Here is a 22,397-nt window from a genome sequence, read left to right on the forward strand (position 1 = left end):
GAAGTGCAGTGCTTTCTTCCTTATGCAAGATGAGGAAAAGGTCCCATGGGGCTGGAGAAATCATGGAACCAATAAATGCATGCAGAGTGGTTGCCAGAGATTAACATGGTGGTTAGCACAACTGTTATCTTTCTACCTGCATTAATTATACGAGACACTTAACATGTTGACACAGCAAGCCAAACATCTGGGCTTTTTATGGATGGTGGCATTTATTCAACTGTTTGCTTCCCCCGCTTTTCAAGTCAGTCCCCGATCACTAGGTCCCATTCATTTGTAATTTAGTCAGAGATTATATATCCCTTACTCGGTGCTCGGTGCTCCGTGCTCATGTAGGAGGGCATCATATTCTGAGAAATCCCCTTGAACATTCCTTAGAGTGACACTGGGTAGGACGAAAGGGCTATCCCTTTAGGAGTCAGTCAGATGGTTATTGATTCTGGCTCTGTTGCTGATTGTTCTCTAATACTGATTATAACATTAGCACCCAGGTCTCAGAATTGCATAAAGAACGAGACAAGATGGCATAGCAGAGCTGTCGGAACTGTGCATGTTGTACAAATTGTTCATCCATCTAAAATATTAAGTGTATGAGTGTGTCCCAGGTATTGGCTTAGCTGGTTGTTAGTAAGCAAGATACTTTTCCACTCCAGAAACATAGTCTGGGTGGCATTCACCTTTTTTTTAAAAGGCTTACCTTTATTTCTGTTTGTGTGTATGTGAGAATTTGTGTGAGTATAAGTTGTACATTTACAGTAGCCTTTGGAGGCCAGAACAGGGTACCGGATCCTTTGGAGCTGGAGTTACAGGTGGTTCTGAGCCTGAGCCTCCCACCATGGGTGCTAGAACCCAAACTCAGCAGCAAGTGCTCCTAATCCATAAGCAACTTTTTTTTTTTATCTTTTTTAAATTTTTTTTTAGTAGTATGGAACTCATACTTTGATGAGAGTAATCCCAGGCTTCAAGGCAAACCATGGTTAGCCTAGGAGAGTCCGTTGTTTTAAAACAGGGATTGAAGAGGCCTGGGTAGCTTTCTGTGATGCCTGTAGGAAAGCCTTGAAAAGATTTGTTTAGCATAGTTGTAGGGTTTCTCCACAGGTACTGGGGTTCTTGGGAAGAGTGTGTAGGCTTGCTGCTTTTGGCTGGAGGATATACCGGGAGACTGTGTGGGAACAAGCCCAGCGCAGCTGCCGGCACCTTCAGTGCGAGAGGGGAGGCTTCCTCTGGCTGTTGGCGCTGCACTTATCATCAGTTTAAATCAAGGGCCTGTTCTGTCCCAGGTGGTTGGACCGAAGCCCTGGTGGCCCCGAGGGAAGCACTTGCTTAAGCAGATACACTCTTGTTTGTGTAGGCCCAGCCTCTCAGGGATTTGTTTTAATTTCTTTCTTAATTTGGAAGAATTTAAATCTGCAAAACAGGACAGAGTGACAGCTCCCCCCCCTCCCCCCAAGTCCAATTCCTGAGCATCGGCCGTGATGAAAGACGGACCACATTCGGTCCGTCCGTCAGTTCCAGCCATCATGCCATTTCCGTGTGACATTTCCTGTCCTGCATCTGTAAAACAACAGACATTTCCGTGTGCAACCACGGCGACACAATCACGTCTAAAACCCAAGGATTAAAGAAACAGATTTTCTTTTGCCCCTTTCTTCTAAACCCCAAATGCTTTATGAAGAATTGCTAATGTGCAACAAAGTCAGAAGAGATTGGAAATGAATGGCTCCCAACATCAACACAACCCTCCTGCTCATCCATTCCACCCATCTGTCTTTTCTCGTGTTTGGAAGTAAATCATGGGGATCAGTAAATCTTTCCTCTGAGGAGTTTAGCATTAATTTCAAAACCTAGAGCACAGCAGCTGCTTGCTCTCCCCCCTTTGAAGTAAACTTTGCACTGAAATGCAGAAACCCTCAGGCCAAGTTTTAACAAATTCAGGTGCCCAGCCCCAGTTCCTATCTAGATTAGGCCACTGCCAGCTTTCTAGAGAGTGAGTATCTGTGTACTTCATCAGCCCTGCCCTTCTCCCCTCCGGGGGGAATTACTGATTTGATTGACTTGATTTGTGTTTTCCCACTGAAGATTAGGTCCCTCTGTCATCTGGCCCCCTCTTCCTAACCTCTCTCACCTCCCTGTTTCTGCAGCTCTTTGGCAGCCCAGCCCATGCCCTGTTGATATTTTTGCTTATCAAAGAATCTTTCTCTATCTGCCCATCTTTTCCTCTCCCTGCAGGATGGCCCAATCTATTTCCTTTACAGGCATTGTTCTCCCCTAAGTCCTCCCAGTCCCATTCACTTACCCTTCCCAACTTCAGGTCCTCTTTTTTCTTCTTCTTTGTTTTTTCCTTTTTTTTTTCCTTTTTTAAAATAAACTACAGAGTTCAACAAGCTTCTTTTTTCTCATTCTTCAACATGCTATTCTCTACAAAGTTTTGTTTTTATTCCTTTCCTTCTTGGCAACTTCGTTCGCATTTTATGGCTCCGTTGTCAGCCCAGATGTCTCCCAAACATGCTGTTCCTTCAAATCACCATGCTCAGCAGCCTGCAGACCTTTCTGCCAGGATTTCTTTGCCTTTTTCTGCTCTTTCATTTGGTACCCTCAATGGACATGCCTAAACAGTAAGGTGTTCTTTGTCCTTAAACTTAGTGTGACCGCCGAGCCTTTTCAAGAGGCAGTGGCCTCTGCTTGTTGGTGCATTATTAGCATCTTGGTGCCAGCGACTTTCTATTGCTGTGGCAAAACACCTTGGTCAAGTCACCTTGTAGAAAATACATTTCGTCTTGGCCTATGGTTCTAGAGTGTTACATTTTGGCAAGGAGGCATAGCAGTGAGCAAGCTGCATCATGTCCTCAATGGCAAACACAAAGCAGAGAGGTATCTGGTATATATGGGGCTTTAAGAGATTGAAGCCCACTCCCAGTGATATATGTCCTCCAGCAAGGCGCCTCTAGAGGTTACGAGAGATAATTCATTCACCCACCACAGTAATCATCGCGGCGTCCTTCTTGTCTAATAGCCCGCTGAGTTTAGTTAGCGCTGTCTGCATATGCATAGGTATAGGACCATCCGCTGGAACGTGGACAGTCTACTAGCTGCTATACCTTGAAGAAGATGGACTCTCTCTTCTCTCTTCCCTGGCGCCCTGGTGAGCCCCTCCTCTATCCGTGCTGGAATGCTGACGGGCTTAGTCTTGTGTAGGTCTTGTCCGTGAACCGCAACATGTGCAATCTCGTGCGTTCTGTAGCCACATTATACCCAGGAGGCAATGTTTGTAGCGTACCTCTCCATTCTCTGGCTCTCACATTCTTTCCGTCCCCTCTTCTGCGGTGCTCCTCGAACGTGGTGGTGGTAGCTGTGGGAGGATATAGATATCTCTTTTAGGGCTAAGCACTCAATGATCCCACATGCTTAGCACTTCGAACAGTTCTCAGTATCTGTGCTAACTGCTGTCCATTTCAAAAAGGAACTTCCGTGACCAAGGTTGAGAGCAGCAAAAACAGCAGTAGCAGACCTCTCCCTAGGGCTGATGACGTCCATAGCTATGGACTTTGGCCAGGTACACTACCAAGCACAAACTCTTTCCTGTAGAGCAGGCCTCAAATCCAATCAGCAGGTGTTGGTTAACTCCATCGCAATCATGCCCCTATTTTTCCAGTGACCACATCTTCATTGGCAGTTGGTATTACAGCATGCGGGATCCACTGCTGTGTAAGACTGTTGAGGCTTTCCTGCTTCTTAGCAGACTGCAAAACACCTTCCAGCTCTATCAAAACCAGATAGCGGGGAGAAGTTTCCAGGTCAGTTGCAGGTTGCTTGCTATCGGTCCTATAACCTAAGGATGTCTTTAGCAATAGGATCCATTTTTTTTTTGTTGTTGTTGTTGTTTTGTTTTTCGAGATAGGGGTTTTCTGTGTAAAATAGTCCTGGCTGTCCTGGAACTCATTTTGTCAATCAGGGGGTCCTCAAACTCATGGATACCCACCTGCCTCTGCCTCCTGAGTGCTGGGATTAAAGGTGGGTGCCACCACCACCAGGCTGGCAATAAGATCTTATCATCTAGTTATGGAGGGGAACCAAGATCAATGGCAATAGTCTGTATTGTTTCGGGAGCCACTGAACCCCCACCCCACCCCTTCACTACCACCTACCAGTGACTCATAGGGAGGGATCCTATGCCTGGCACTGGGAGTTCTGTTTAATATGCCATGTTTTCTGGGACCAGCATTATCCATCCACACAGGGTATCTCTGCTTAAATGCCTTCTTTCAGAAAAGTTAATATATTTTAGTTGACTAATAAACCACTGGTTTTCAATAAGATCTGTAGTTTTCCTGTAAATCCTTAGTTTTGGTTAACATATACCCTACCATCTCCTTTAGCCCCGCCCCATCCCTGTTTAAACTCTTACTCTCAGCCGTGTTCTTCCTCTACTTTCATAGCACATATGGTCATCCATGTTCGCCCATATTCCTTCCTCCATTTCAGGTCTCTCCCCTCCACCTCTCACGGGCTTCCCTAGCTTCCTGAGATCTACAGGAACTTCTGATGAAACATACAAACCTCAGTTTGAAGCTAGGATCCATATACAAGTTATAACATGTGACATTTTTTTTTCTCTCTGAGCCTATGACACTGTGGTAGTTTGATTGTGATTGGCCCCCATAATCTCAGAGTGGCACTACTAGGAGGTGTGGCTTTGTTGGAGTGGGTGTGGCCTTGTTGAAGGAAGTGTGTCACCGTGGGGGGGCAGGCTTTGAGGTATCCTATGCTCAGGATACTGTCCAGTGTCTCACTTGACTTCCTATTGCCAGCAAGATGCTCAGCTTTTATTCCAGCACCGCATCTGCCTGTGTACTGCCATGCTTTCCACCATGATGATACTGAACTGAGTCTTTGAAAAATTATAAATGAGCCACCCCAATTAAATGTTTCCTTTATAAGAGTTGCTGTTGTCATGGTGTCTCTTCACAGCAATAAAAACTCTAAGACTCTAATACTTCACTTCGTATTCTGCTTTTCAATTCCACCCATTTCCCTGCAGATTTCATGATTTACTTCTTCTTTATAGTTGAATAAAATTGTCTATGCCCAACGTTTTTGTTATCCACTCATGAACTGCTGGACATGTGGACTGATTGTTTCCTCGCTGTGATGAGCAGAGCAACAATGACCATGGATGTGCCAATATTCTGCAGTAGGATTGGAGGTCCTTTGGGTGTGCCAGAAGTGGAATGACTGAGTTACACACTGTTCTATTTTTAGCTTTCAAGACCTTCACACTGATTTAATAGTGGTGGTCACAGTTTATGCTTCCACCAACAGTGGATCAGGACTCCTTTTCCCTCCCATCCTCCTCAGCGTTTCCTGTCATTTGTTTCCTTGACAATAACCATTCTGACTGTGATGAGTTGAAATCTCAAAAGTGCTTACTTACTAAGAGCTGGTGGGATTGATTAGCAGGTACGAAGCCTAATGACCCGAGTTCAATCCCCAGCACTCACATGGTGGAAGGAGGGAACCAGTTCCGGAAAGTTATCCTCTGATTGCTACAGGCACACTGTGACATGTATGTCCTTCAGTCCTCCATAGACAAATTCACACAAATTAAAAAACAAAATGTGGAACATTATTTTAAAGTGTGTTACAGTTGCTTATGTTGTGGGACATTTGTTTAACGAGGTAAAGGTGTGCTGCTTTTGTTTCTGTTGCATTGTCTAACTCTGTGAAGCTGGGATTCTTTGCCTGTCTAAAATACCTGATGGTCTAATAAAGAACTGAATGGCCAATAGTGAGGCAGGAGAAAGGGTAGGCAGGCTTGGTAGGCAGAGGGAATAAATAGAAGGAGCAGGAGGAGGAGGAGGAGGAGGAGGAGCAAGAAAGAACAAGGAGAGGAGGACATTAGAGGCCCTGACACCCAGCCAACCACAGAGCAAGAGCAAAAGCGAAAGCAAGATATACAGACACGGGAAAAGGGAAAAGCCCAGAGGCAAGAGATGGATGGGATAATTTAAGAAAAGATGACTAGAACTAGGCAAGCTAAGGCCAGGCTTTTATAAGAAATAAGCCTTCATATGTGTATTTATTTGGTCGCTGTGTGATGGGCCCCTCAAAAGAGCAAAGGGACCCCCCCAAAAGCCAAAAGAGTAAAGAGTAAAACAACCAACAACATTTTGCTGTTGCAACGTGGGGTTAGAGTAAAAGAAATTCAACAACACGAAAAAGTAATAAAATCACAAGATATTGATAAAAACAAAATAAGTATTTTATTAGAAAGATTGTGGATGTTATTGTCCTCCCGTTTTCACACATGTAGATCCATGACACATAGCTCATAGTCAGTCTCCCATTAACGTCTCTTGTTCCTCTTGTCCTCTACTTCAAAGATTCACTCTTCTGCTGCATGTCTTGTTTACATACAGGTTGTTAAATTTTGCCTTAGGTAATCTCGAAGGTTATGTGTTCTTCAACATATGCAAAGGTCAGATCTGAAGTCCTTTTTGTCACCCAGAACTTGGTTCCCTGAAAGGTTAACCACCATTAAAGTGTTCATTTCCACAATCCCTGCTCCTCCACTCTGGAAGGCGTGTTCTCCGGAGTTATTTGTATTTCTTAGGCTTCTAAAAAAATGATTTATAGGTAAGGTGAGGGTAGGGAGTAGGGTGAGTCTTGTCTAAAGATTGACATGAAGTTCATGTATGTTCAAAAGCTGTCTTCTTTTGAATGCTCAGCCATGAAAGAGTTATTGATTTCATCTCTTCCAAAGTTCAGGGAGCGCTATGGAAGAGGAGGAAGAAGGAATAGAAGAGGTGGAGGGTGGGGGCAGAGTGCAGTGTCTGGCTTCCAGGCGCCCTGCAATGGTTGCAGTCTTGAACTCAAGAGCAGCTGTGATTCTCTGCACAAGACTGGGCCTGTCAGCGCAGTGAGGGGGGAGACGCTCTTGAGGACCCACTGTTCCTGGAGGGTCTATAGATAATTGCTGGGAAAGAGAGGACCATTTTCTTCATGGGTGTAACTCTTGGTAAGATGCTTTCACTCCTGTTCCTGTATGCAACCCTAATGAAACGCATTGTGTTACACACACATGCACACACGCACACACTCACACGACTGGAAGTAGGGGAATAACTGGGGAGAGGGAGGGGATTAGTGGAAGTGGGAAGGGGACAAAGTAGGTTAGTGAGGGGTGAAGAAGGTCAAATACATTATATATATTTCAAATATCATAATAAACCCGTTACAATATATAATTAATATTTGCTAATAAAAATGTAAAAAATGTCTTGTTTTGCAGTCTGTTACACCAGCTCACTTGGCCCTTGTTGTTGCATATGTTATAAGGATAAGAAAATGAGTCAGTAGTTATTGTAAAAATTTATAAACTACTGCTGATAGATCGATCAATGCACTTTTTGGGAAGTGTTGACTCTGTCAATGGGCCTGGATTTCTGGGGCCATGAAGAGAGCAGACTTTTTGCTCCAGACACATGGAGCCTCTTGTCAACATCCTGCCTTTAGTATCCGTTTCTGCTTGCCAACCACCCTAGAATCAGTCTAAACCTCCACCGAACAGTGGCAACTTTTATGGCTTGAGGTTTGGGAATCCTTGTCCCCACCGCCCTTGAGAACACAGTTCCTGCAGCCAGGGTGCTTCAGCAGCTGTGATAGCTCACAAGCCTCCATCTGCTGGGAACAAGGAAAAACAGACTTCAAATCCTTTAAGAGCTTGAACTCTGAGTTCTAAATTGGATAGAAAGTGGAAGGCAGTTATGTGGGAGTTGATACGGGGCTGTGAGGGAGGTTGTTGCTGGCCAGCTGTGTGACCTCAGGCAGGGACGCAATGTCTTGAAGTCTCAACATCTCCATTGCATGGTGAAGCAGAGAGGCTGACTGATCTCCAGGGTCTTCCATGATCCAGTGGTCTGTATTCTTTTCTGTTACTATTATTACTTTAACGACAGTCTCCTGTTTACACAGTAAAAGAAGTCCCAGAGTTTTCAAGAGCATTTGGAATTGGATCTACCTGTTGGTATGTGCTGGGATGTGTTCTGTATCATTGGAAGACTGAGTATAGCTGAAGGGAATGCGCATGGGCAGGATGAAGATCTGCCCGTGAACTGCCTGCCCTTTTGGTTACCCGGGAAGTCAGGAACAGAGTCAGTAGCTACACACGCTTACCTCAGTCAGCCATATGGCATACGACTTGTTAAGAGCACAGTTTGGTTACATCACCTTCTGGCCTTATGAACTTGAGCACTGACATCTCCTAAGCCTCAGTTTTCATGTCTGTTAAATGGGGATAAAATGCTTCCCTCATAGCATTTCAAGAAGAGAAGCTCTTCCCTGTGGTGCATAACAATCACATCACACATGAAGCTTATTAAAGACAGAGCATCTGTCAGCCATGTTGTAACCAGGAAAATTAGCAATAAGAAGAATTATACAAAGCACTATAGGAGATAAGGAGTACCAAAAGAACACTTGAATAGTGGAGTTACTATAATGAACATTTTTTTTTTTTTTGCTTAAACTTTCAAGTTTTACATCCCCACTTTTCTTTTCCATTCCAGTTCTTCCTGTGTTCCCCTCTGATTTATGACCTTTTGTTTTAGTATGTGCTTAGGTGCGCGCACACACACACACACACACACACACACCTGAGCCCATAAAGCATTGCTTTCACGTGTATGTCTTTAGGGCTGACTCTGCAATTGGATGACCTCTCAAGGGTTATTATCCACAGAGAAGACCGATTTTCCCCTTTTTCAGCAGCCACTGATTGCCTATAGCTCTTCATCTAGGGGTGGGTTCTTGTGAAATTTCCGCTATCTGAATTGGGATGTTGACTAGTGGTGGTGTTATGTAAGTCTTGTTTAGTCAACCATACTATTTAGATTTTAGGGGTGCAGCTTGTCACGTCTAGAAGACACTAGCTAGCAGCAGGCATGCACTCAGGTCTTAATCTTTCCATTCCCATTTTAGCAATGTTCTCCGAGCCAGGTATAGAAGTTGTGTTGTAGCTAAACAACTGGAGTCGGTCCTCTCCAGTAATGGGCCATTGGCTTAAGATCAGTTGAACAGCTGATGGTTACCCTCGAGACAATAGTGCCACCATTACACCATTGTGGGGATTTGACTGGGCCAGTCATATTGTGGTTCATATGCTGTATTTAATTGTATGTTTGTATGTTTCACAATAACTAATAGAGACGACTTTACACATAAATGTTTTCAATGATGGACATGCCAGCTTGATTTGATCAATGTATAATGTATACATCACTGTATAAGGTATACATGTTCTGAAATGTACAGGTACTGTAACCCACAAAATATATACACTTGCTCTATCAATGAAAAACAGAAAATTTTAGATGACGAGAAACTAAGATGGCAAAATAGAAAAGGAAATAGGAACATAACACTATTCTGTGATGCAGAGGGAGCCTCACGGTCCCATGGGCTCAACAGGAGCATTAGGAAAGCAGTCGGTGGGTGGGTGGGCTTTAGAATGGCTCTGCAGTTAAAGGTACTTGTGAAACCCTGGCCCCCTGAGTTTGATCCCTGGGGCCCACGTAAGCATGGGAGGAGAGAACAGACTCTCTAAGTTGTTGACTGTTTTCCACATGCATGCTGTGGCTTTTCCCCTCCCCCAACACATAGTTTAAAAGCTTTAGATGTGGCAGCTAGGATGGGCCTTGGAAAGCTAAGCACTTTGTAAAAGCGGAGTCACAGGGGACGAGGAAAGGCAGGGAGTCCACATCTCATCAGATGGAAGCTCAGGGCTGTGCGCCGAGATGAGTTAGGGGAGAACTTCATTTTCATGTCTTTTTGTATTGTTTTTCGAGACAGGGTTTCTCTTTATAGCTTTGGATCCTGTCCTGAAGCTCACTCTGTAGACCTGGCGGGTCTCGAACTCACGGAGATCTCCACTAGTCTCTACTTTCCCATTGCTGGGGTTAAAGGCATATGCTAACCACTACCTGGCATCTTTTAGTGCTTTTGATTATGCCTCATTACCGCAGTTTCAGAGGATTCAAGATACCAACCGCAAAACAGAAAACAGAATTTTATTTCTTGAGACGAGGTCTTGTGTAGCCCAGCCTAGCCATGAACCCACTTTGTAGAAGGTGGCCTTGATCTCCTCATCTTCCTGCTTTTACCTCGGGAGTGCTGGGATCACAGGCCTGCACCATCGGGCTTGGTGTAAAAATATCGGTAGGCATTTGTGTCAAGTTACATTTACAGAAACATCGAACACCTATGTGGGGCAGTTCCTTTGAACCTGCAGATTATAGACCTGTGCTTTCCAATATAAAAGCAGCTATCACATGTGGCTAGCCTGCACTGAGATATACTATAAATGCACAATAAATGCCGGATTTTGAAGGGTATAAAATAAAATAGCATAATAATTTTTATACCGATGGTTTGTTGAAATGAAAGATTTTGGAAAAAACTGAGACTTAAGTAAGGCTTTATGTTTCTTTTTACCATTTTAATGTGACCAACAGACTTAAGGTGACAGATGTGGCTCGCACTTATTTCTATTGAAGGACACTATGCTAGAGGGAGCTACTCCAAGTCCTGTCATCCAGTCTAGGGTAACCCGAGTCCCAGATGGCTTGAGCCAGATGCATGTTGGGGGAGGGCCTGGTGATAGAATCTGGGCTGTGTCCGCAGCTGGGTCGTGTCCATTGTTCTGAACTGCAATATTGTTATCTGCGTATGAGTCACTGGGTTGGACATTCTTCACACCCCCTCTCAGCTTGAAGTTCTTTCTGACTTTAGTTTGGAGCCAGTGTTCAGAGTTAGCTATTATTATTATTATTTTTTTTTTTTGTGAATTTCATCAAGTCTCTACTGCACCCTTTCCCAGGTGTCAGAGTAAGTTGAGATTGTTTCTTTTTCTCTCTCAAGTGGAAAGACTTCAGAGTTCTGCATTAAAACACCCCTTGCCCTCCCCGTTTTCTCCCCTAGTATTGGCTCCACCTGGACGTTTGTCAGTGGGCATCCGAGCAAGGTGGCCAGGGCAGTTGTCCAATGACACTGTCAGCCCGGCTAGAAAGGCTTCTAGTGATTTGGTTCATGGCCATCACATCTACTTTCAAACGTCCCAAGCCTGGTGAGCCACTGACTTTGTTTAAATGCTAACTGGTTCCATCAAACAAGAATCTAACTCTTGTGTGTTTAAGCTGTCCTGAGAGAACAGGCCCGTCATTCTCCTTTTCCTGGTGACTTGTAATTAGCTTCCTTTTTAAAAAGATTTATTTATTTTCTTTAAGTGTATGTTCTCTGTGTCTGTCTGTCTCTCTTTCTGTCTGTGTGTGAATTCGGGGAACTTTGGAGGCCAGTAAAGGGTGTCAGATCTCTTAGAGTTAGAGGTGACTGTGAGTTTATGGGTGCTGGAAGCTGCTCTTGGGTTTTCCTTAAGACCAGCAAGCGCTCTTAACAACCAAGTCATTTCTTTACCCTGTGTGCATCTTCATTTTTAGCAGTTCTTCCTCTACATATTCGACTATTATTTGACATATACATATATCATATAAATATACATATAAATATGAGACATATACATATGTCTCATATTTGACTATTATTTGAATTTATCAGATGCTAGGCCAGCTTCTAGGACAGAAACCTCAGATTTAGTCTTTATCCCAAGGGGCAGGTAGATGACCAAAGACATGGCCCTTAGGGTCTTGAGAGAAGTATCTGGGTGCTGCGAAGGTACAGTAAGAGGAAGGAGATAATCCCCTTTAGCAAACGTAAACAACGAAACATTTATTTTTCATGTAAAACGATATTAGGGGGTTATACTTAAATACTGCCTTTATATTATTTCCCTATTCACTCCCCCTCCCCTCCCTCTGACTACTCCTCAGATTTACACACGCGCACACAGCCTGCTGTATCCACTTCTTGTTGTTTGTATGTATACGTGTTTAGGGTTAGCCAGCTGAGACTGGATAACCTCTCAGAGGCTCGCCCATGGAAAAGACAAATTCTCTCTCAGCTGCCATTAGTAACCTGTAGCTCTTCATCTAGATGCTGGGCCTTGTGAAGTTTGCCCATCCACACTGGTATGTTAACTAGTGGTATCATATGCAGGTCATGCTTAAGAGACTGTATTGTTAAGATGTAATGGATGCGGCTTTTCTGTCATCTAGAGAAGAGCCTACCTTTCGGGAGATGTCCTGATCTGGGCTTTAGCAGCCTTTCTCTGCCCTCCCCTGCAATGGCCCCCGAGTCTTAGGTGTAGTACTGTGTTGTCGGTGTCTCAGTTGGGGCCAAGTACTCCATGGTCAATTGTTTTCTGCACGTTGATCAGTTGTGGACCTCTAAAAACTTTTTTTAATAAAGACTTTATGTGTATGAGTGTTTTGCCTGCCTGCCTGCGTGCATGCATGTATGTGCTCCATGTGTTGTGTCTGGTGCTGGCAGAAGTCAAAAGAGGGTATGGGGTTCCCCTGGTACTGTAGTTATGGATAGTTCTGAGCCACCATGGGAGTATTGGGAACCAAGCCCAGCCTTCTGCAAGAACACGTGCTCTTAACTGTTGAACCATCTCCCTACCCCCAGTTAATGCATTTCTTCAGTGGTCCCTGTAATGAAATATATTTCTTCAGTGTTCTCTCTCGAGTGAAAAGCGAGACTACACTTATTGCGGGTGTAAGGGTAAGAACTTAGAATACAGTTGGGAATTACACTGGAAATCAGGAAAGTGGCAGTAGCGGATTCCCCTCTAGGGTCCATGGCCTCATCACTCACAGAAAAGGGCCTATGTCTGTAAACGTTGTAAAATTCTATGTAGGAATTCCCTCCTGTTGAATGGGTCTTAAGTCCAATTAGATAGCTCTTGGTTAACTCCAGGATATAAGTGCCACCATTGCAACTCTTGGAATATCTCGCCAAACGAAACATTCCTGAGCAAAAGTTTTTGATATTTCAAAGTAAGACAAATGTTCAGTTAGCTCATAAGTCTGGTAAATAAAACCTGTCTAATAAATACGTCAGTAGAAATTTCCTTTAGTGTGGCTTCAGTCTGGATGGAATCTTATTGCCACAGGAAAACCCACTCTTGATAGGCACCACATTGCAGAATTTGCCATTTATTTTTCTTTTGAAATAAGTGGTTATAATATACTGTATTTAAAAGTAGTAACAGCACATACATACACACAAAAGAGAACATTTTACTGGTTTAAAAGGCAGGGGATCTGAATAGGGAGAGGATTGCTCTTACTGTAGAGTTCATTATACCAAAGTGCCCGACTCTAAGCTAGGCTTAATAAGATCTTGACTTTTATCTCAGAGTGTGGGTGAGCAAAATACATGTACAGTGGTATTTTTGTTAAGTTGAATTTCCTGACTTTTGGTTTGAGGTTTGTAGGAATCTTAAAATGGTTGGCTTATAGTGAAAACTCAGATAATTGGACTGATTATGAATATAGAAATGAAGATACTATCTTTTGTATACAATGGAAATGTTCTCTCTATTTTCCAAACACCAGCTTATCTGCAGCATGAACTCATCTATGCAAAAGCTCTTATATGTTTTATAAACATACATAGAATATAATCAGCATTGTATATTAAATGCTAACAGCGTGTGCTTTAAGAAGAAAAAAGTTCTATCGATCATTTCTACTGATCATTTTAACAGCAGAGAAAGTGCGGGGTCTGGAAGATCTCCTTGTAAATAGGAGTGTAGTGACCTCATTCACGCTTTCTCTTTGCACACTGAGTTATTTCACAGTTATATGCAGCCTGGCCATATTAAGTGGGAGATTCTAGAAGTCACTCATAAGTTTAAAATTGCATGCCATTCTGAGTAGCGTGATCAGATCTATCGCCAGGTCCCTAATTATCACTTTATCCAGTGTGTCCACCCTGTATGTGCTGCCTGCCCTCCAATATTTAGTTAACTGCTCAGCTATCAGATCAATCTGCGGTATTGAGGGGAATATGCACAATAACCCTTATACTACCTAACAATAGTCTCAAAGTACAAAGGCACCTGGGTACACCAAAGGGAACAAGAAAAGTGCTCCCTTAAGGGCAAAGGTGAGTTCTCAACTTAATGAATAAAAAACGTCATATGCTGAGATCACCAAGATTACTCTCAGTTATTGCTAACCCCTTTCTAACCTCTTTTTGTGCCTGATTTATGACTTAAACATAGACCTAGGTGAGTACACATCACATACATGCGTACAAATAGGGCTCAGCATTGCCTGTGGCTTCAGGCATCTGGCAGTGGTTTTGGAATGTATCCATAAGCAGGGAGACTATATATCAAATGTTTGCTGTGAGTCAGAAGTATTTTATAATAAAGATGAACAGCAATCAAGACAACATCGTAAGGCCTTTTCTATTGACCAGTTTGCTAATGTAACAAAGATGAACGGGGATGTTACGTAAGGCACTTGCTACTCCTGTTCATGTATTTGTGGATGATTACAGAGGGACAGATGGACACAACAGCAGGGACAGCAATGATCTGTAAAGTGTGGGGTTCACGACAGGAGCAACTTGACTACCGTTGCCTGGAGCGCAGCCTTCTTATCGTTTATCCCTTTAAAAAAAGCAACAGATTACCTTTTAGGATAATTTTAGAGTTACAGAAAATTAGGTAGCACATAATTCCATATGCCTTTTCCTTTTATTAACATTTTGTATTAGCATTGTGATTTGTTAAGTAGATAAAGCAATTTTGGTAGATATGAACTATATATATATATATATATATTTGCATATGCATGCTAACTATTAAATGTTTGATAAATATAAACAATGTGCATATGCACATATATTTTACTTCCTGGTGCTTGGAAATAAACATAGGACCTCATGCATGCTAATCAGGTTTGCTACCACGGATCTGTGTCCTCCAGCTGTCATTTTATATTAATGGTTATTTTTTTGCCAAGTGTGGCGGGATCACATGCCTGTAATACTAACACCTGGAGACTTTGTAAGAGAGCTGACAACCTGAGAATTTGTGATCAGCCAGGGCCACATGACACGATCCTGCCTCAAACAACACTAACTGACCAACCGACCAAAGCAAGCACTTTCTGTATCGTTACTTCTGGTTTTGTTCTGGTATTTGAGACAGAGCCTTATAGTCTAGGTCATAGGTCTGGTGCGGGAGAATTGTCTGTATTCTGTCAATCATATTTTAAATAAATGCTGATTGACCAGGCAGGAAGTATAGGCGGGAAAACCAGACAGGAAGTAGAGGTGAAGCAAAGGGAATGGGAGTATTCTGGGAAGCAGGAAGCTTCTTCCCCGGTCCAGCTCAGACCACCAAAGAAGCAACATGTGAGCTGCCCAGCTAGAAAAGGTACTGAGCCGTGTGGCTAACGTAGATAAAAATAATGGGCTAACGTAAGTTATAAGAGCTAATAAGTAGCCAGAGCTAAGGGCCAATCAGTTTATAATCTTATGGAGTCCTCTGTGTGATTTTCTTTGGGGTTTTCCAGCTGTGGGGAACCGGGCGGGACAGATACTCCAACAAGCAGGCCCCTTAATGTTGCATAGGTCAGCCTATGTAGTCCAGGCTGACCCCGTACTTGTGATTCTCTTGCCTCTACTTCCTGAGTGCTGGTGTTACACACTGTCCCTTAGTTCTGTTGATTTTTATAAATGGCCAGATCTCATGTGTTCTCATTTGTTTCCCGTAGCTGTGACAGAACACTCTGATCAAAAGCAAATTAGGGAGGAAAGGGTTTATTGGGCTTATACTCTAGGCCAGTCTGTCACTGAGGAAAGCTGGGGCAGAAACTCAGGCAGAGCCCATGGAACAATGCTGATGATTGGCTCAGGAAGTTTTGTTGTTGTTTTAAATATGGTCCAGACTCATCTACTTAGGGGTGACACTACTCACCGTGGACCGAACCCTCCCACATCAGTCAAGACAGTCTGTCACAGACATGCGCCTCCCCCCCACCCCCGCCTGCCCTGGGCAATCTGATTGAGGCAGTCCTTCAAGGAGGCTCCCCTTTCCCAGGTGATTCTTAGTTGTATCACACCAGCTGGGGCAGGCCCAGTGCAGGCCTGGGGCAGACCCTGTGTATGCTGTCTCAGTCTCCGTGAGTTCATGTGAGCTTTGATTGTTGATTTAGAGGGTTTTGTTCTTCTGGTATCCTTCATCCCTCTGGCTCTTATACTCTTTCTGCCTCCTCTTCCTCAGGGCTCTCTGAGGAGCCTGAGAAGAATTTGATAGAGACATTATGTGTAGGGCTGAGCGTTCCAGGGTCTCTCACTCTCTGTGTATTTGTGGGTCTCAGTATTTGTTCCCATCTGCTGTAGGAGGAAGCGCCTTTGATGATGGCTGAACAAGGCACTGATCCACTTCTCTGGCTGGAGTCTAGATACACTACACTCTATCTGTTCGATTATTACCTTTAGTTAGTTGCTTCAGTGTTGTGTGGATTATCCAAAAGGCTGTTAAAATACCCATCAGCTTTTCAATTTTGGGTTTAATTGCATAAACACTTATGAGCATGATTCTCGACTGGATTGTGTGTAGCTTTGAAAGCAGACTGGCTTGCTGAGGGCTAGGGGTTTAGTTCAGTCATGAAGCAGTGTGGGACTCTATCTAGAACCCTGCAAAACAAGCAGCTAACAAGAAGCCCAGCCTCCTAGCTGGGTACTTAAAACATTGTTTATATACTTAACCTACTTGCTTTTAGTAAGACAAAGTCCTGCCATGTAGCTCAGGTTGGCTCCAAATCTTGTGCCTCTTGAGCTCAGGGAACATGGTTGACCACTTTGCATTGTCATCAGCAACGTCATGGAGTCCTGCTCTCCAGCGTCCTCATGAGTGGAAATGGCTTTACACTGAGCAGTCGTGAGCTTCTAATCTCTCTCATCTTTGATTCCATCCCCCATGTGCTGTCCCAGTGTGCTATGTTTTGATTTCTGTAATTAAAATGTAAAATAAGATGTGTGGGGCTCTGCAAGCCCTTGGGGGAGGCCAAAGCAAGAAGATTTTGAGTTTGGGGTTAGTCAGGGCTATACAATATGACCCAGTTCAAAGAAAGGTTAAAAATATTAATGCTATTTCTTGGTATGGTTACGGTGGAAATCATTGATGGGAAGTTTATCTTAAGATATTGCTATTTTCCATCTTACACTTGTCAGAATGGCTAAGATCAAAAAACACAAATGTCAGCTTACATTGAAAAGGCTGTGGAACAAGGGATACTTCTTCATTGTTGGTGGGAGTGAAAACTTGAACAGAAACTTTGGAAGTCAGTGTGGTGGTTTTTTAATTTTTTTTATTTTTATTTTTTTTTAGAAAACTGAGAATCAATTTATCATAAGATTCAGCTATACCATAAGATGCTCAATCCTACTACAAGGACACGTGTTCCATGTTGTTCATAGCAGTGTTATTTGTAATAACCAGAACCTGGAAACAACCTAGGGGATTGGTGTCTGGACTGGAGTTTATGTTGCACCCTAATGTGAAGCTTCCAGGCTCACAGCGGTGCTCCCAAAGCAGAGCCTCCATCTGGTATCCCTGGCCTATGGTCAGTACAGGACCAAAGACGTTTCCAGATTCTGACCAAGGAGAAGAGTGGAACTCCCGCACTGGGGACCCGGAAACTACCTGATCAATTTCTATCTTTGGTTTCTGGCAGTTGGGGTGCCTCTCAGAAAGGTCTGACACCATAGCCATTTACTACGGACCATTTTAAACACTTTCACAAGCGATATGAGGTGCGACAGCTGAACATCAGTCATGCTCGTGTGTAATTTTATGATTCGCATGCTTTGATAAAATAATGGAAGCGACAGAGTATCTTTTAAGTTTGGACGTGCACATAATATGATAGAGGGGAAGAAAAGGTTAAATCTGAATTTTGATGGCACCAGTCAGTCTGCATCACATCTGGAGGACACGACATTTTCAGACCGAACGTGTTCCTTTCGAGAAAGTCACTAACCGAACTCTCCATGTATCTTTTCTAGGCGGCACCACTGTCCACATCTTCCTACGAAGATTTATGACAAAACAGAGAAATCATGTCTTCTCTCCGAGTACACCGAGAATTATCCTATCTATGAGTCTTACCTGCCCAGAGATTCCTTTAAGCCCAAGAGGGTGTACAAGAAAGGAGCCATACCGATGGAGGGCCTGACCACAGCCAGGTGAGGCAAAGGAAGCCATGGAGAAAGTGGGCAGAATACAAAGCCGTAATGAAGAGTGTTTATCAGGACAATAACTGTGGTGTTAGTGCAGTGTGGACGCGCAGCATTAGGGTCTTAATGCTCATGTTCTCCATATCTCTGGAAGAGGATCTTCTGCTTGTTGGCTTCCTTAACTGTTCCCAAACACCCTCTTACTGAGAAAGAATTCTGGCTTGTTAAAGTGGGGGTCAGGAGGCTAAACTGGTCTGTCTAATTAAAGTGGGAAGTTAAGTATTGAAAAAAAAAAAAAAAAGGAGAGAGACCACTACTGAAAAAAGAGGTTTTGGCTTTATGGCAGCCTCCGCACCAACTTGGGTGGTTAAAAAAAAAGAGTGGTAAGAAAGAATGGGTCCTTCTGATGTTATATTATCGATTTTGAATTTAGAGACCCCACAAATGTTCAGGGTATGTAAAGAGCATTTTCAATTTTTCAGTTGCTCCTGATACACTCTAGCTTATTTCCAAGTTGAGATTGTTGGGACCTAGGGCCATGCAGGCACGGACCTGTCTTTGGCAGTGTCCTGGAGGTCTTTATTTCCAGGGGCTGGGGAAAATCCTCAATCTGAGGGTTCAGTGTTCACAAGACTATGCATCTCCCATGACAGTTCTGCTAGTGACCTCCTGATGGAGATGCTCGGCTTGGTGATCTAGTGGAGCTAGGAACATCTCTGAGTGAGGTTGGGTGGGTTTCAGACCCAGGGAGTCAGTCTCCAGGTGAAACCTTTCCAATGATGATGTGTTCATGACCTCCCGATTCCTCATGCCCCAAAGGCAGGATTTCTGTGCTATGGAACCCACAGTACCCACCATCTTTTCCTTCACAGCACTCAGACATCACAGGTACTTGGATACCTCGCTGAATGTCTACCTATTGGTCACTGCTTGCAGCAGAATTTTGCATGGTTTTAGTGACGATTCCAGGTGGTTCAGGGTGGAGCGTGACATCTTTCACTCAAAATAACGGAAACTTCCTCTCTTGAGATTTTTGACTTGGAGGTGTTCTTATCTAAAAAACAAGTTCTGTCTTCTAGACCCATAGAAGCTCTGTCTATGAGTTAGGGCAGGCAGTCCTTTAAGGGGAGAAATGAAACTAAGGGGTTTCTGAGCTTGGTAGGAACTACAGGACAGGGACATTTTGAGAATGGGGTGTAGCTGAGGGACCTGTCTGACACCAAGCAGTTGTTGTGAATGACTTGGTTTTAAGCACAATTGTTCTGACTCCTAGTACGTTTGAACAGTGTTAACGTAACCGCTTTCTCAACCTACAGCTCATTAAATGATTGTCAACTTCACAGTCTGGGCTTCATTTAGCTAAGAAAATATCATCTCTAGGGTTCAGGAGCTTGAAGCAAAGACTGTGGGATGCTCCCCAGCATTGCTTCTCTTTATAAGAGACGATAGGGCACATCTAGGAGGAGTCCTGTGCACATGCCTGAAGATGCAGTGGTTAGAAAGGGAGGTGTTGGGAGGTGATGTCAGACTTTGTTTTCTCCTCCCAGGTGTAGCTGTTCTCATCCCTTTACACCAAGTTTTCAAGAAACAGAGAGCCCTTTATTGGGAAATCAAAAGCACTAACTTCAGACGATTTATAACAGGCCATTTCTGTGCTTTAGTATAGGAGAGGGTTGCTTGAGGCTCGGATGTTGGGATGTTGGGAGATGCGCTTGTTCACTGTCTAAATGTTACTAGAACAAACACACAATGCCCTGGGGCAGGACCCGGTCCCACCTCCCAGCTCGGAGGCCCTCAGCTGTGGTAGCCCTACCTACCCTCCTCTTTCCCAGATGCTGTTTTGCGAATCATAAAATTAACCTCTGTTAAGCTGCCTTTGCCTGTGTCATTTGTAACAATAAAACAATAAAACCATTTCCCAGCAGGTGGGCCTCAGTCAGAGCCATAGCAACAATCAATCCAGCTTACATCAAGAGGTCCCCAGCTACTGAAAGAATTTCCCAAACTATTAATGATTACAGGGCTTTACAAAGAGAAAGGGGTGGAATCCAGTTACTAATGAGGAGGAAGAAGAACAGACTTGGGAGTGGGGTATACCTCGGTCATAGGACCTTGTCTTGTGCCAGGTCCTATGTTCAGACCTTGAAGCTGAGGTCTCAGGCTGGGGGGCGGAGGGAAGCCAATGGGGACTTTTTTTTTTTTCTTTTATCCTACCCTAGCAAGAGGAGCCAGTCTCAAACTCACAGAGCAGTCAGTGTCCTGTATGGATCTCATTGATTCTCAGTCCATGGTTGTTGGGGAGGTTTTCACAGATGGAGGAAAAGTGAGCTTCTTTCAGGAATGCAAAGCAGCCTGCCTCCGGAGGCTTTTAGAGGAAGGGGTGTGTCATCCCATGTCTGCCTAACCTCTGGGTCTGCATGGATGGTCACCCCTCTGTTCCCAGGTCCCTTATTGCCACAGCACCTCGCTCACTTCCCCATTTACAGGTGGACTCTGCGTAGTGTCTGAGGCTGGACCCGGGGCTCCCACCTGCTGCATGAAAAAGTCATTGGTCCCGGTTTGGCTGAATTTGGTGATTAACTCCAGACACAAAACCCCACCTGGCTTCTGGAAAGGCTATCAGCGCAGCACGAGGCATGATTGCAGCTGCACTCAGCTCTTGCTGACCATAAATTGTGGGGATTTAAAGCAGGTGTCAGAAGGGGAATGCCTGCGATTTCCAGCCCTTCTTACTGGAAAACCTTGATTTTTTTTTTTTCCTTTTCAAAAAATGCGCAGCCCTTGGTAATTCTCTTGCAGAGGATTTGCCTTTAGTTCAACTAACTCTGACATCAACTGATAAAGAAAAGTTGTGTTTTTAGCCTCGTTTCCCATTCGGTATGTCCCTGGATGAAACACTGGGGCCCCCACTCGGGGCAGTATTTCTGTTACCTTAGCCAGCTTCAGTGGTGTTAAGTAGTACCTTAAAAGGGGGTGGGACACGGGCACAGTGTGTATGTGTGTGTGTGTGTGTGTCTTTGTATGTGTGGGGAGGGAAGAGGGGGAGAGTAAATGAGTGATGAATTGGCTTAAAGGTAGGGGATGGGTTGGGGATGGTAGGTTGGGGTAGAGTTACTAGTATAGAGGAGAGAAGAGAGAGGAGAGAGGATTTGGCTTAAAGGCAGGGGGTGGAGATGGCGGTGTGGAATGGAGTTACTAATACAGACTCCTGTTTATTGATAAGACTTATTGATAAATCAGGGAGAGTAAGGGAGGAAAAAGCTAAAAGAGAAAGGACATCTGGTACCCTGTCCCAAAGGCAGGGCGGATACAGGAAATGGTAATGAACTGAGTCTTGATGTGCTGATTGAACCCTATGGACTTTCTTTGCTGATGGATTTCTTTGGCGTGCATGGATTTCTTCATGGAGCTGGACAGTTTGTCCATTATTTCATTAAGAATCTTATGTATCTGCTGGTCTGTGTTCCTGCTGTTCTGTTTTCCTCTGTCTTAATCTTACCCATTTTTGTTCAGATTAGATAGCTTTTAATCAATTTATCCTCAAGTTACTGAGGCTTTCCTCCTTTTTCTAAGCCAGTGAATTATTTTTTTCTGAGATAATGTATATTTTAGGTTTCTTTTTGACATGAGGTCTTATTATGCATCCCAGGCAGGCCTAAACTTATGACCAGACTTCTATCCTTGATCCTCAGTGCTGGGATTTGGGGATTATAGGGTTGTATCACCAGGCCTGCCATTAGCTTTTTGCGTTTCCAGTTGAATAATAGCTTTTAGTTCTCTGTGTTATTTTCTAGTTCTTAACTTATTATGACCTTATTTTGCCTTTTCTCATTAAGTATAGTTAAAATAGCTGGTTTGAGATCTTTGTGATGTCCATTGTCTGGCCTGCTCGAGGTCCATGGGTCACATTCTACCGCAGTGTGTCAAGTCATTCTGCATTGGGTCTGGACAGGATTGTGAGTGTTGCACTTGGAGACTCCGGACTGCTTTCTTTTTCACATTCTTCAGAAAAGCATGTTTGTTTGTTTGTTTATTGAACAGGTAATGTGATTAGGCTCAAAGTGCAGATTCCATGTCTTGGGTGGCAGCCCAAATTCCATTTCAATTCGGTTACCCTTAATTCAGAAGCCCGCTTCTGGCGTGTGAGGCGAGAGGGACCTGTGCCCAGCGACTTACAGAGCTTTGGCGTGAGCTCCACTCCAAGATCGCCTCACATTTGCTTTTCTGGTTTCTTTCTTTCTCCCCCC

General features: G+C 43.8%; 1 protein-coding gene across 1 annotated transcript in view; it reads left to right on the forward strand.

Annotated features, from left to right (window-relative positions):
• Positions 1-22,397, forward strand: part of Saxo1 (stabilizer of axonemal microtubules 1) — a 99,747-nt gene that overhangs the window by 52,334 nt on the left and 25,016 nt on the right. Inside the window, exon 2 of the mRNA XM_087903889.1 lies at positions 17,980-18,159. Within this exon, the coding sequence (XP_087760015.1) occupies positions 17,980-18,159 (180 nt within the window). The remainder of the gene's footprint in view (positions 1-17,979; positions 18,160-22,397) is intronic.

This window comes from Myodes glareolus, chromosome 3, assembly GCF_982192425.1.
Source record: "Myodes glareolus chromosome 3, mMyoGla1.1, whole genome shotgun sequence".
NCBI lineage: Eukaryota > Metazoa > Chordata > Mammalia > Rodentia > Cricetidae > Myodes > Myodes glareolus.